Source organism: Mya arenaria, chromosome 4 (assembly GCF_026914265.1).
Source record: "Mya arenaria isolate MELC-2E11 chromosome 4, ASM2691426v1".
NCBI classification, from domain to species: Eukaryota; Metazoa; Mollusca; class Bivalvia; order Myida; family Myidae; genus Mya; species Mya arenaria.
In genome coordinates this window covers 42,580,555-42,595,623 of record NC_069125.1, presented here as the reverse complement: position 1 = coordinate 42,595,623, position 15,069 = coordinate 42,580,555, and the positions used below count along the sequence as shown (strand labels likewise).

At 39.7% G+C, this 15,069-nt stretch overlaps 2 protein-coding genes across 4 annotated transcripts in view; both read left to right on the top strand.

The window, feature by feature from the left end:
• The window catches only part of LOC128231868 (glutamine amidotransferase-like class 1 domain-containing protein 1), a 29,135-nt gene extending 28,793 nt beyond the window's left edge, over positions 1-342 (top strand). For all 3 annotated transcript variants that reach the window (XM_052945113.1, XM_052945112.1, XM_052945114.1), the window contains one exon: positions 123-342. In XM_052945113.1, the coding sequence (XP_052801073.1) occupies positions 123-153 (31 nt within the window). In that variant the 3' untranslated portion in view covers positions 154-342. The remainder of the gene's footprint in view (positions 1-122) is intronic.
• Positions 343-1,708: 1,366 nt separating this feature from the next.
• LOC128230814 (uncharacterized) overlaps positions 1,709-15,069 on the top strand; it is a 38,506-nt gene continuing 25,145 nt past the window's right edge. Inside the window, exon 1 of the mRNA XM_052943256.1 lies at positions 1,709-1,796. Coding sequence (XP_052799216.1) covers positions 1,725-1,796 — 72 coding nt within the window. The 5' untranslated portion in view covers positions 1,709-1,724. The remainder of the gene's footprint in view (positions 1,797-15,069) is intronic.

Here is a 15,069-nt window from a genome sequence, read left to right as displayed (position 1 = left end):
TTAACGAACTGGTTAGAACATCACTTTTGGTACTGGTAAAACATTTTTTGGCTGGTTTTAACAACAATTTGGAGCTGGTTAGAACACCTTTTTTGACTGGTTTAGAACACCACTTTTTTCAGGACCTCCGGTCGGCTTTCACCACGGGTTTGACCTGACATACAACAAGACACGATCTCCTTCCAGGATATTTGTCCCTTACACGAATGGAGCTGAGATGATTGAAAACATGACTTTCTATGTTTGCAAATGTTTCAATACACCTGCTTATTTGTCATTACGTATGTTTATTTGTGTTTTTGTAAATATTGATGCATTCTGTGAAATAAAAAGTGCAATATAGTTTTTTGTACAAGGAAATGTCTACATAACGCGTTTGACTAGTATTATGTGTTTGCGGTCAAATAAAATTTGACCAATGCTAAACTCTCTTAAATTACGAGAATGATTAAAAGTGCAATATGGTTTTTACACAGGGAAATGTCTACACGACTCGTGTGAATAGTATTATGTGTTTGTGGTCAAGTAAATATGCCTAAGTTAGAATCCCTTGAAATTACTAGAATGGTTAAACGTGCAATATCGTTTTTGTACAAGGAAATGTCTACACACTACGCGTTTATAAAGTGGTTTTTATTGTGGTAAAGTAAATATGACCAATGGTAAAATCTCTTCTTACTAGTGTAACGTGCAACGTCAATCAAACACCAGATAGCCGAGCTTTGTGGTGTAATGAAATAAACACCAACAGATCCCTTCAGGGGAAAGCATACTCGACCCTGAAGGGGTCCACTGGTCTTTATATACACTAACTTCTCTATTCTCACATAGCCCAGGCTTTGCTAATTTGTATATTACCAACCAAGTTTACATCCGGTATGAACGTACTTCCGTTTTATACGGAATATTATTATGAACGCACCTCCGCCGCTGTAGACCTCTGCCGCATACAGCGGACCGTTACATTAATATGGTAAAAAGTGCAATGTAGTTTTTATATAGGGACATGTCTACTCTACGCGTTTAATTGGTAACTTCTTTGTGGTTAAGTAAATATGACAAATGGTAAAATCTCTTAAATTACTAGAATGGTTAAAAGTGCAATATGTTTTTTATACAGGGAAATGTCTACACTACGCGGTCGATTCGTATTTTGTGGTAAAGTAAATATGAACAAAGCTAAAATCTCTTAAACTACTAGTATGGTTAAAAGGGCAACATAGTTTTTTTGTCTTCCATACGCGTTTAACTAGAAGTACTAGTATGTGTTTGTGGTCAAGCAAATGTGACCAAAAGTAAACTCTCTTAAATTACTAATCTGGTTCAACGACATGAAGGTTCTGTAGGTGATTGAAGCTTCGCGCAGGAACTGTTTAGTTTATCACTTAAATCTAAAACCCAAATAATTAAGCATTAATTCGTATTGTTTGAATACTTTATAATAGGGAGAATATATAGCATTAAAATATTATTTTTCAGACCTAGCCGCACAGAGATATCATATTGTGAATATCTTAATGTTTATTTGTTCTCGTACCTGTGTACTGACTTGAATAACAGTATTATAAAGGGTTGTCATTATTTAAGACTGCAGAGCGTTGGAATTCAATTTTGAAAGCAAATAACCTTACTCAAATTACGAAAATACATTTTTTTGTGCATATAAAGGTATGTGGGATTTATTTATGTTTTATTGTTTAGATTTAAATGTCCTGGTGTGTCTCATGTGCATAATGAAAAACAAAGTTGTTCAGATATACTTGGACATCGTGGATTTACTTACATTGTTACAGAAGGTAAGTATTTAATTGAACTCACTTTTGAAAATAAGGAGTGGGCGACGGATACATAAGAGTTGCTTAATATACTATACGAGTATAAGTATCTTCCATGGCCGAGAGTGTAAGATAGGTTTATTCCGACCCGAGTGTAGGGTGTTTTTCGGAAACGAGGTTTACCGAGTTTCCGCAAAACACCCTGCGCGAGGGTCGGGATGAACCTATCTGACACGAGCGGCTATGGTAGATGCTTTTTCTCCCACCTCAGTTAAACAAAATTAAGTAAAAATGTTTTTGTTTTTTGCTGGAACTCTTTTGTGCTTAGTGAAAATAATTGCGTTCATGGATATGCGATAATTCATAGTTGTCATGGATATGCGCGCAGTGTTCCGATTTTGTTAATCGGTATTTAAATAGAACTAAGGAAAGTGAAACATTATTTTTTGATAGGTGCGTGAAAACTGTTTTATGGTGACATTTGAAGCGAGAAATAATTAATTAGCGTTCTAAATATTGCCACAAAACTAGGTTTCCATGATGCTACAGACGACAACAAGGGAGGTAATTACAATGTGACGACCATTAAAAAGGAGTTCCATACGGGCATTTTATCTTCGCCAGTGGGCAAGATTATAAGTATCTTCCATGGCCGAGAGTGTAAGATTTCATTTCGACCCGAGCGTAGGGTGTTTTGCAGAAACGAGGTTTACCGAGTTTCCGCAAAACACCCTGCGCGAGTGTCGGGATGAAACTATCTTACACGAGCGGCTATGGTAGATGCTTTTTCTCCCACCTCAGTTAAACAAAATTAATTAAAAATGTATTTTTTGCTAGAACTCTTTTGTGCTTAGTGAAAATAATTGCGTATGGATATGAGATAGCACGTGGTTGTCATGGATACGCGCGCAGTGATCCAGTTAATGTTAATAGTCAAATCGGTCTTTTTAAATAGTTCTAAGGAGAATGAAGCATTATTTCTGGAATGGTGCGTGAAAACTGTTTTATGGTGACATTTGAAGCGAGAAGTAATTAATTAGCGTTCTAAATATTACCATAAGACAAGATTTCCTTGATGCTACTGACGACAGTCTTCAACAAGGGAGGTTATTATAATGTGGTGAAAGTTAAAAAGGAGTTCCATACGGGCATTTTATCTTCGCCCGTGGGCAAGATAAGAATATCTAGCATGGTCAAATTATTGGATCTACTTATCTGAGGTGGGAGAAAAGAATTTCTAGCATGGTTAAATTATTGGATCTTCTTATCTGAGGTAGGAGAAAAGGTCTTCTGTCTCTATAATCCCTATTTTCAGGGCATTTCATAGAAGATTCAGATACACAATTACAAAGAGGAAATAGCAGTAAAAACTGGTTATATATATGCATAGATGACGGTATTTCGTAGGATGCAACGCTGACATTTCGGCCAAAGATTGCTTAATAAAAATACAAGGAAGTATTAAATATTTTACACGAGTAGAAACAGAAAATAGCATAGTCTTTTATTAGCATAGATATGTTTTCATATCTTTTCTGTCCAAAAAAGTTATTTATAAATTAACGTCACTTACTTGTTTGTTTACATCGGTTGTGGCCCGTGATGACCAATGTGAGAACCCCTTTGATGTCACGTGATTCTTCACCCTGAATAAATTTAAATTTTATTCTCATACTCTCTCATCTACCTGCACTATGCCTTTAACAAACGCCCATTTATCAACAAATAATAAATAACACAACATTTTTTGTTTACTTACTGTTTATGCACCTACATTGTTAATTTTATGTAGAAGAGAGACTAAGAGCTAGCAACTAGCTTTGTTCTTAGTTGTTAATATATCATTCAAAATTGCAATTGCATTTCTAAATATGGTCGATCTTACACTCCACTTGCATGTTGGTTTCTGTGATTGTATTTCTCTAAATAAATACTGGTTAAAACCATTACACCTGTTAATAAGGTTTGTGTATGCAAGCATTCATGGTTAACAAAAAAGATTAAGTTCCTTAAATGTTAATGCTAACTTCATGGCTCGATATTTTTCCAAATTTGTTATAATATCGAATTCCTTAGACGCAAATTAATCTGTAAGATCGAGTGCATATATATTTAAAGCGGATCAAAAGGTCGTAATTAAATCGCTAGCATGTGCTATTAACCGACATTCGTGTCCCAGCTTTCGTATATATAATGCTGAACTCATTAACGATACGTAGCCATAAAAATCATTTTTGCACATATGACTTTGAATGCATGAAGATGACTGAGTATTTATTCAAGGCATTTAATAAAAAAACGCCATTGTCAGTTTAATTAGTGTGTTCTTCTGCTTAAAATGTTTTATTGGTAATTGTCACCCTTTTCATTTGCTGTAGTCCTTTTAAACTAGCCTGGTTTATTTCAGGAAAATGTTGTTTGAATACATGAACTCTAGTCCAAATCCAATGAATAGCACAACTCGTTGTCTTTTTTACTAGTAACTCGCATTTTCTGTCACCCCCATATTGATACCTATATAGTTGACCGTAGTACATCAAAGACCAAACCTACGCCCCTCCCTCAGAAAATTATATGGTGTAAAATTTGGGCTGGAGGGTGAGGTTATCACTTTTGTAACGTGCGACGTCAAACAAGGCCAACAGATCCCTACAGAGAAAAGCATACTCGACCTTGAAGGGGTCCGCTGGTCTTTATATACAGTAAATTCTCAATCCACACAGAGCCCGGGCTTTGCTAATTTGTATATTACCAACCAAGTAAACATACGTACTATAAACGTACTTCCGTCTATAACGGAATGTTATACTATGAACACACACCCGCCGCCTACAACGGACCGTTACACTTTCTTGTCACTGATGATGCATTTTGAGCGCATTTTTTAACCTTTTTCTCCTTAATTGACATAAAAAGTAAACATGGGCGATCTAAGCTTTAAATACAACGACTTTCATAAATTTAGACTATAATCGAACTAGTGAAGTACGTTCATATGTTTCACTTCTTTGAAAGTTACACTCAAATAAAAGCTTACAATATCTGCACAACAAACATGTCACTAGAGCCAGTGCAAACAAGTTCTATACCTCACACAAGGCTAGTATCTAGCCAAGCTGGTATGTTAATGGATGTCTTGTATCTGGCCAAGTGGTTGGATTCAAGGCTATCTAGTATCTGGCCAAGTGGTTGAATTCAAGGCTATCTAGTATCTGGCGAAGTCGTTGGATTCAAGGCTATCTAGTATCTGGCGAAGTCGTTGGATTCAAGGCTATCTAGTATCAGGCCAAGTGGTTGGATTCAAGGCTATCTAGTATCTGACCAAGTCGTTGGATTCAAGGCTATCTAGTATCTGGCGAAGTCGTTGGATTCAAGGCTATCTAGAATATGGCGAAGTCGTTGGATCCAAGGCTATCTAGAATATGGCCAAATTTTTTTAAGTGTAACATTTAAATTATTGTTTTGTTTTTTTGCTCACAAAACCTTTTCAAATGATACAAACATATACGGGGCATCCATAACTCACATATTTATTTTATTGGTGAATACCTGAACTGCAACTTTATGATTCGCTTACGATGGTAGTATTCAAACATGTTATTGGTGATACTCTTATTTGGAAGAGTTAATAACTTATGCAAGAACATAACTTTTCTTTTAAATCATTATGAGTATCTAACTTTGTTAGACATAGCATAGATTACGACATAAATGCTGGAGACCCAGGGACCTTGAACTTGTAAGGAAGGTTGTACACAGGTTGGTCATGATCAGTGGACTAACCTTATAGATTTTGAAGTCAGCGGGTCCAATTTGAAGGTCGTGGTGACCTGAAGCTAAAAATCTGTTTCCAATCAATATGGAATAACTTTTGGACTCAATAAAGTCAAACGTGGTAAACTGGTTGACCGTGACCAGTAGATGTATCCTATTGATTTTGACGTCATTAGGTCAAAGTTCAAGGTCATGGTGACATTGAGCTAATAATCCTTTTCCGATCAATAAATGAAGAACGCTGGGGCCAAGCCTCCTCGTACTTGGAAGTCAGGGTGGTCGTGGCCAGCAGAGGAACTCTTTTGATGTTGAGGTCAAAGATCAAGGTCATGGTGCCCTGTAGGTGAACATCCGTTTCCGATTCATTGTCAATGGGTAAAAGTTAAGGTTGATAACTGATGAACCCTTTGGCATATTAACTTCACACATAGTAGGCGGTTTGAATACTGCAAGTGGACGACACTTATTGATATTGGATAATATGATTTCAATACGGTAAACATGATCAAGTCATTTACCTACATGTATATCTTCGCTTAGAAGTTATACAGTGCTCGTTGTTTTGTTTCTTCGTTCTATTTGATATATAGAGGATATTTGTTTATTTCATTCGGTGTCATCGATATAAGAAAATTGTATAAAGAACAAAATTACGTTCTAATATTTGAAGTTCTTAATAATTATACAAAAATAATCTATTACTTAACCAACAAAAATACCTTTAATTTGTGGACATAACATTTGCGTATTCAAATCGGTAAGTGTATATATTTGTCAAAGCATTTGACAAATGTCCATTATTCATTATTTTGCTTACGAAGCACATTCATTTCAGTTAACGAGTCGTGACCTCGTTAGAGAAAAAATAAATTCTGGTTAATACGAAAAATAGCGCTAAAACCGATGTAAGTTAAGATTGAAAGACGGTAAGTTAAGATTGAAAGGTGGTGTGGACAGTTGGGGCTGACAGTCGAGATAGGCAGTGGGGTAGACAATGGGGGTAAACAGTGGTTGTGTACAGTGGGGGTAGACAGTGGGGGTAGACAGTTGGGGCTGACAGTCGAGATAGGCAGTGGGGTAGACAATGGGGGTAAACAGTGGGTGTAGACAGTGGGGGGTAGACAGTGTGTGTGTACAGTGGGGGAAGACAGTGGGGGTGACAGTGTGTGTGTACAGTGGGGGAAGACAGTGGGGGTGACAGTGTGTGTGTACAGTGGGGGAAGACAGTGGGGGTGACAGTGTGTGTGTACAGTGGGGGAAGACAGTGGGGGTAGACATTTGGGTTAGACAGTGGGTGTGTACAGTGGGGGTATACAGTGGGGGTAGACAGTGGAGGTAGACAGTGGGGGTAGACAGTGGGGATACAATAGGGGGACACAGTGGGGGTATACGGTGGGGATTAAAGTGGAGGTATACAGTGGGGGATATAATGTGGTATACAGTGGGGGTAGACAGTTGTGTAGACAGTTGTGTAGACAGTGGAGGTAGACTTAGGGGGTTACAGTGGAGGTAGACATTGGGTGTAGACAGTGGGGTAGTCAGTGGATGTAGACAGTGGGTGAAGACAGTGGAGGTAGGCAGTGGGTGTAGACAGTGGGGGTAGACAGTGGAGGTAGACAGTTGTTGCAGACGGTGGGTTAAGACAGTGGGTGTAGACAGTGGAGGTAGACAGTGGGTGTAGACAGTGGGGGTAGATAGTGGGTGTAGACGGTGGGGGTAGCAAGTGGAGGTAGACAGTGAATGTAGACAGTGAGTGTAGACAGTGGGGGTAGACATTGGGTGTAGACAGTGGGGGTAGACAGTGGAGATAGACAGTGGGGTAGTCAGTTGATGTAGAAAGTGGAGATAGACAGTGAATGAAGACAGTGGGGGTAGACAGTGGGGGTAGACATTTGAGGTAGACAGTGGATGTAGACAGTGGGGGTAGACATTTGAGGTAGACAGTGGATGTAGACAGTGGATGTAGAAAGTGGAGGTAGACAGTGGATGAAGACAGTGGGGGTAGACATTTGAGGTAGACAGTGAATGAAGACAGTGGGGGGTAGACATTTGAGGTAGACAGTGGATGTAGACAGTGGATGTAGAAAGTGGAGGTAGACAGTGGATGAAGACAGTGGGGGTAGACATTTGAGGTAGACAGTGGATGAAGACAGTGGGGGGTAGACATTTGAGGTAGACAGTGGAGGTAGACAGTGGATGTAGACAGTGGGTATTGACAGTGGGGGTCGAAAACAATATCATCAGAGCATGCACTTTTAAATTAAATAAATTTACATCAGACACAATATTGTCGAACAAGACACTGACATTATCTGCCATGCATATTGGAAACAACATTTGCACATCAAATTTTCCTCTAGCGAAAGTCTTAAATATTTAATGTTAACTTAAAGAAGTCGTACAATGGAAACAACCAGGGCAAAGCTCAGGAGCCAAACATTTTAACAAAGAGCCTGTTAAGAGGCACAAGGTTAATGACTTGAATACACTGAATGATAAATAAGAGACGCACACCGTATACAAATAAGACAGATCACACATGCATCATTAGACGTTGGAGGCCGCGCCTATAGGGATACATGTTTGCAATTGTCAATGGGGAAGTGTATACGGATAAATTTTAGTTATGAAAATAAGAAGATTTGTTAATGATTTCAACTCTTATTCAACTTAACTTAAAAATTGTCGTCAATAACGGTTTTGATGCGTTTAAAACTTCCAAAACGTCATATAAAACGAATAAGCCTAATGTTTTAAACAGGAAATTAAAAAAGTTATTCTCTGTGTTTTTTGTATTGATTGGTCGCCGGTCATACGAGTTCGTTATCTTAGAAATTTACTTTCTGTGAAAGCGATTTATATACACGCTGTGGCATGTGAGAATTTACGGGCATATTGTAAATAATAGTTTAAATTATGCCTTTGATAACAAATATAAGTGCCGTAACACGACATTAAATGACTATTTTAAATTTAAGTGATATAAAATGGAAGAACAAAGCTTAATTCACACGATTTTACTAACAAATATAAGTCGCAATAACGAAATTAACACAATTTAAATTTAACTGATATAAAATGAAAGTTCAAAGCGTAATTCACACGATTTAAAACAAACAGTAATGAATAAAAGTAGGCCGAAAAGGATCAGGCCAAAATGATATATCGGTCGAATCGACCCGACACCAATAATTTTATCGGTGATAATGCAAGGTACCAATCTAAATAATTTACGCATGCCGGAGACGATCTAGAAAGTTGATTAAACCGTCATAGTTCGGCTATGTCCGTGTTTATTCGGATTTTTTTATATTAAAACTTTGTCAGAATGTACCCCTTGATGAAATATCGACCGCTTGTAAAAGTTGGTCACATGGGGTCAAAAACTAGGTGACTAGGTCCAATCTGGAACACACTAGAGGCATTATGTTTGGTCTAATATTCATGAAACTTAATCAGAATGAACATCAATATATATATAAATTAAATGTATTAATATACAATAAAACCCATTCAGGCGCGTCTTTGATGCCTAACATCAACATTCGTCTTGTAAATTATGTAATCACGAGTTGTTGGGGTACCCGCTTCGGAACTGTCAGTGAAACAGGAGTTCATCTGGGGTTTATACCAGTTTTTGAGTTCTCGACATTAACCCTGTATGACAACATTCTAATAGTGTACAAAATACAGTTAGCAAGTGATATATAAATAATACATAATGCTTCGAGCCAGAAATGAAAACGGAACCCTTCCGCACTAGCTCAATGCAAATATCAAATCTCGATCAAACACTTACTGACAGGCTGCACACACTATTAATGTATAACCGTTTGAAGGTTCACAGCTCAAATGATACTGTCTCAGTAGATTTGCAAATTAAAATTACACTTCAAAGAAGTCAAATAAAGAAAAAAAACGCATCACGCGACGTCTAATTGACATACTTTATAATTATGAAACCGCACTTTGCAAATTTTGTACGAACACTAGATGACTTTTAAAATCATCAACGACGCACCTCTTGAGTTTCCAGAAGACTTCGAACACCTCGTCAATGCCAATAATGAGACCAGTTGCTCATCATTTCCAATATATAGAAATCTAGACTAAATCGTACTTGTTTAAGACTTACCTCTGATATTTCCGCATTGTCATGGTTGTATATAACTCATTTATTTCCCATCATGATTAATCTACCACTTACTAGTTATTACTCAAAAAATGAATTGGACTAGGTAATTTGTTAAAACCAGATCCCATCCAATTATGAAGAAGACATGCATTATAACGGATGCCTTCAATCCACAGCCATAGACAGAACATTCCTAACATAAATCAGCCTTAACCACATTTAACCAGACCGACAGTTGGATGTGTTTGAGCTGTCCAACGACCCCCCCCCCTCTCTCTCTCTCCCTCCCCCCCCCCTCTCTCTCTCTCTCTCTCTCTCTCTCTCTCTCTCTCTCTCTCTCTCTCTCTCTCTCTCTCTCTCTCTCTCCCTCCCTCCCTCTCTCGTATGTGTGTATTTTGTCCCTATTTTTGCTTAAACGGTCTTTGAGTATGAGCTTACATTGTTGCATTTGCTCTATGGAAACTAAACTATGGGTCCACAAAGTCAATAAGACAACAAACAAAAAAACAAACAAGTCAATCAACAAAGTCAAATAGACAACCAACAAGGGACATACACGAACACAAGCACAGTCTACAAAATGAAAAGAGACCATTAAACAACAAACACAGTCCAAAATGTTCACCAGACAACAACATAAGCACAGTCAACAAAGTCAATCAAATAATCAACAAGGGACTCACAAGGCTAGAAGCGAGGTCCACAAAGTCAAACAAATAATCAACAAGGGACTCACAAGACAAGGAGCGAGGTCCACAAAATCAAACAAATACTCATCAAGGGACTCAAAAGACAAGGAGCGAGGTCCACAAAGTCAAACAAATACTCATCAAGGGACTCACAAGACAAGGAGCGAGGTCCACAAAGTCAAACAAATACTAAACAAGGGACATACAAGACAAGGAGCAAGGTCCACAAAGTCAAACAAATAATCAACAAGGGACTCACAAGACAAGAAGCGAGGTCCACAAAGTCAAACAAATAATCAACAAGGGACTCACAAGACAAGAAGCGAGGTCCACAAAGTCAAACAAATAATCAACAAGGGACTCAAAAGGCAAGGAGCGAGGTCCACAAAGTCAAACAAATAATCAACAAGGGACTCACAAGGCAAGGAGCGAGGTCCACAAAGTCAAACAAATAATCAACAAGGGACTCACAAGGCAAGGAGCGAGGTCCACAAAGTCAAACAAATAATCAACAAGGGACTCACAAGGCAAGGAGCGAGGTCCACAAAGTCAAACAAATAATCAACAAGGGACTCACAAGACAAGGAGCGAGGTCCACAAAGTCAAACAAATACTCATCAAGGGACTCACAAGGCAAGGAGCGAGGTCCACAAAGTCAAACAAATAATCAATGAGGGACTCACAAGGCAAGGAGCGAGGTCCACAAAGTCAAACAAATAATCAATGAGGGACTCACAAGACAAGGAGCGAGGTCCACAAAGTCAAACAAATACTCATCAAGGGACTCACAAGGCAAGGAGCGAGGTCCACAAAGTCAAATAAATAATCAACAAGGGACTCACAAGACAAGGAGCGAGGTCCACAAAGTCAAACAAATAATCAATGAGGGACTCACAAGACAAGGAGCGAGGTCCACAAAGTCAAACAAATACTCATCAAGGGACTCACAAGGCAAGAAGCGAGGTCCACAAAGTCAAACAAATAATCAACAAGGGACTCACAAGACAAGGAGCGAGGTCCACAAAGTCAAACAAATAAGCAAGAAGGGACTCACAAGGCAAGGAGCAAGGTCCACAAAGTCAAACAAATAATCAACAATTGACTCAAAAGACAAGGAGCGAGGTCCACAAAGTCAAACAAATACTCATCAATGGACACACAATACAAGGAGCGAGGTCCACGAAGTCCAACAAATACTCAACAAGGGACTCACAAGACAAGAAGCGACATCTACAAAACAAACAGATAATCAACAATAGACACACACGACAAGATGCAGTCTACAATACAAACAGTTAATCGACAACAGACAAACAAAAAATGAAACACTGTATGAAGTGAAACAGACAATCAACAATCGACACACAAGACAAGTAAAATACTCCACAATGTAAATAAACAGACAACCAACACGATTAACACAAGACAAGAAACACAGTCTACAAAGTGACACATTCCGTCTACAATAATTCAAAATGCCGCAAACACAAGCGGAAAACAGAAGCTAATACGAAATTAATCACAATCTTGATGCTTACCTCAATTATTTAAAGCACATTTTTCAAAATTTATTCATCTTTATTCTACATTTTGAGCCAATGAAAGTGCAGATGGGCAATCATTCAGTACTGGCTTAATCCACGACTCATCCCGGACACACACTCATTGTGTCAGATTTTGCGTTGACAATGTTTCAGCGGATGAGGTTGTATTATTAGCAAGTAAGATGACCTTAATGATAAAAAGGGCGCGTTCGCTACGCTCACTCCACCAATTCGTAATAATTTATATTTTACTGGATGCCATCTAAATCATCTTAAAGAACTTTCGTGATATTGGACCCAGACTTAGTAACATGAGTCATTGCATTTAAACAACTTTCTTTGACAAATCAAAATATCAGCACGAAGATCACAAAGGCATTTACAGACATATTCAATTCAACAATGTTCGGCTAACAGCTATGTCATTGCAATATTTTCATTTTTCGCGTTTTAACAGGTACAAACGTTCAGGATTGCACGTAAATCTGTTCCAAGAATAACAGCTTATCGATCATATTACATGCATGCCCGGTATTTCTGTGAGAGTAACAGACTGCACTTTGTCACCATCCTGGAACTGCGGAATGTTGGTACCCACACTGGAACCCGCCTTGGTGCACATCTTGGCACCTACACTCAAGCACAGTTTATCAACAAGGTAAACTGTTTTCCCTTATACAGATCATGATCTCAAATCGAACACCTTTATGTATAAGCAAAAGAGTGCTCACATTCTGCCCTAACATATTATAATTTGAACGTAAATTGTGCCCGTAGCTACTCATGTTCCGTTTGAATTTATATCAATGCTGATTAAACATGTTTTGTAAAAGGAATTAGTGAATAAGTAGATGACGGTATGCTAGCAGAAGAAAGGTTAATAAATCGAGCAAACAAATAAGTATGAGTATGTTGAAAGAAGATGTGAAGTGATAAATGTAAGTGGGTTGCTGTTTGTTTGAGTGAGTGAGTGAGTGAGCGAGCGAGTGAATGGTTACACTGCCTATGATTAACCCCTTACGCTTGCGATCTCCGGTGTCTTGGTCATTGCCTATCATGGCCAACCAATGAATCAATAGATCGAAAATAAATCATTATTACCAAACCTAAACCTCACATAGATGTTAAACAATACAACCGACACAAAGTGAGTTTAAAAGTAATCGCAACTATTTTTGTAAATGATAATATGACAGTAACCTATCTGAACTGTACCTGGGATGATAAGAAGTAAAGTGACGAGAACAATGAGTGACCTTCACATATATCTTGATCAACAAATATTTGACTTTATTGCGCTGAATAAAAATATGTTTAACGGTCAACTTCACTAAACAATATAAACATTGTATTATATGTGCGGTATTCAGCTACCAAGACTGAATATTTTGCCATGTGTTGCAATAATTCTGACGGATTGATCAAAACACTGGGAAACTTCGGGTTCTTGTTTACACTGCTTTATTTCGCCAGCGCAACAACCGGTGAATTTCGGTTCTTGGTAAAACTGCCTTTGATTGGCCCGTGTCATTTCCGGTGCGCTCCGGTTCGTTGTTACACTGTCTATGATTGGCCCGTGTCACTACCGTTTACCTTCGGTTCTTGGTAACACTGCCTGTGATTGGCCCGCGCCACATCCGGTGAACTCCAGTTCTTGGTAACACTGTCTATGATTGGCCCGTGTCATTACTGGTGAACGCCGTTTCATGGTCACACTGTCTTTGATTGGCCCGTGTCACTACCTGGAAACTCCGGTTCTTGGTAACACTGTCTATAATTGGCCCGTGTCACTACCGTAGAACTCCGATTCTTGGTAACATTGCCTGTGATTGGCCCGCGCCATAGCCGGTGAACGTCGGTTCTTGGTAACACGGTCTATGATTGGCCCGTGTCACTACCGGTGAACGCCGCTTCATGGTAACACTGTCTATGATTGGCTCGTGTCACTACCGGTGAACGCCGTTTCATGGTAACACTGTCTATGATTGGCCCGTATCACTACCGGGAAACTCAGGTTCTTGGTTACACTGTCTATGATTGCCCCGTGTCACTACCGGGAAACGCCGTTTCATGGTAACACTGTGTATGATTGGCCCGTATCACTACCGTAGAACTCCGGTTCCTGGTAACACTGCCTGTGATTGGCCCGCGCCACAGCCGGTGAACGTCGGTTCTTGGTAAATCTGCCTGTGATTGGCCCGCGCCACAACCGGTGAACGTCGATTATTGGTAACACTGTCTATGTTTGGCCCGTGTCACTACCGGTGCGCTCCGGTTCGTTGTTACACTGTCTATGATTGGCCCGTGTCACTTCCGTTTAACTACGGTTCTTGGAAACACTGCCTGTGATTGGCCCACGCCACTACCGGTGAACTTCAGTTCTCCAGTTCTTGGTTAAATTGTCTATGTTTGGCCCGGGTCACTAACGGTGTACACCGATTCTTGGTAACATTGCCTGTGATTGGCCCGCGCCACAGCCGGTGAACGTCGATTCTTGGTAAATCTGCCTGTGATTGGCCCGCGCCATAGCCGGTGAACGTCGGTTCTTGGTAACACTGTCTATGATTGGCCCGTGTCACTACCGTAGAACGCCGTTTCATGATAACACTGTCTATGATTGGCCCGTGGCACTACCGGAAAACTCCGGTTCTTGGTAACACTGTCTATGATTGGCCCGTGTCACTACCGGTGAACGCCGTTTCATGGTAACACCGTCTATGCTTGGCTCGTGTCACTACCGAGAAACGCCGTTTCATGGTAACACCGTCTATGATTGGCCCGTATCACTACCGTTGAACTCCGGTTTCTGGTAACACTGCCTGCCTGTGATTAGCCCGCGCCACAGCCGGTGAACGTCGGTTCTTGGTAAATCTGCCTGTGATTGGCCCGCGCCACAACCGGTGAACTCCGATTATTGGTAACACTGTCTATGTTTGGCCCGTGTCACTACCGGTGCGCTCCGGTTCGTTGTTACACTTACTATGATTGGCCCGTGTCACTACCGTTTAACTACGGTTCTTGGTAACACTGCCTGTGATTGGCCAACGCGACTACCGGTAAACTCCAGTTCTCCAGTTCTTGGTTAAACTGTCTATGATTGGCCCGTGTCACTACCGGTGAACTCCGGTTCTTGGTAATAATGCCTGTGATTG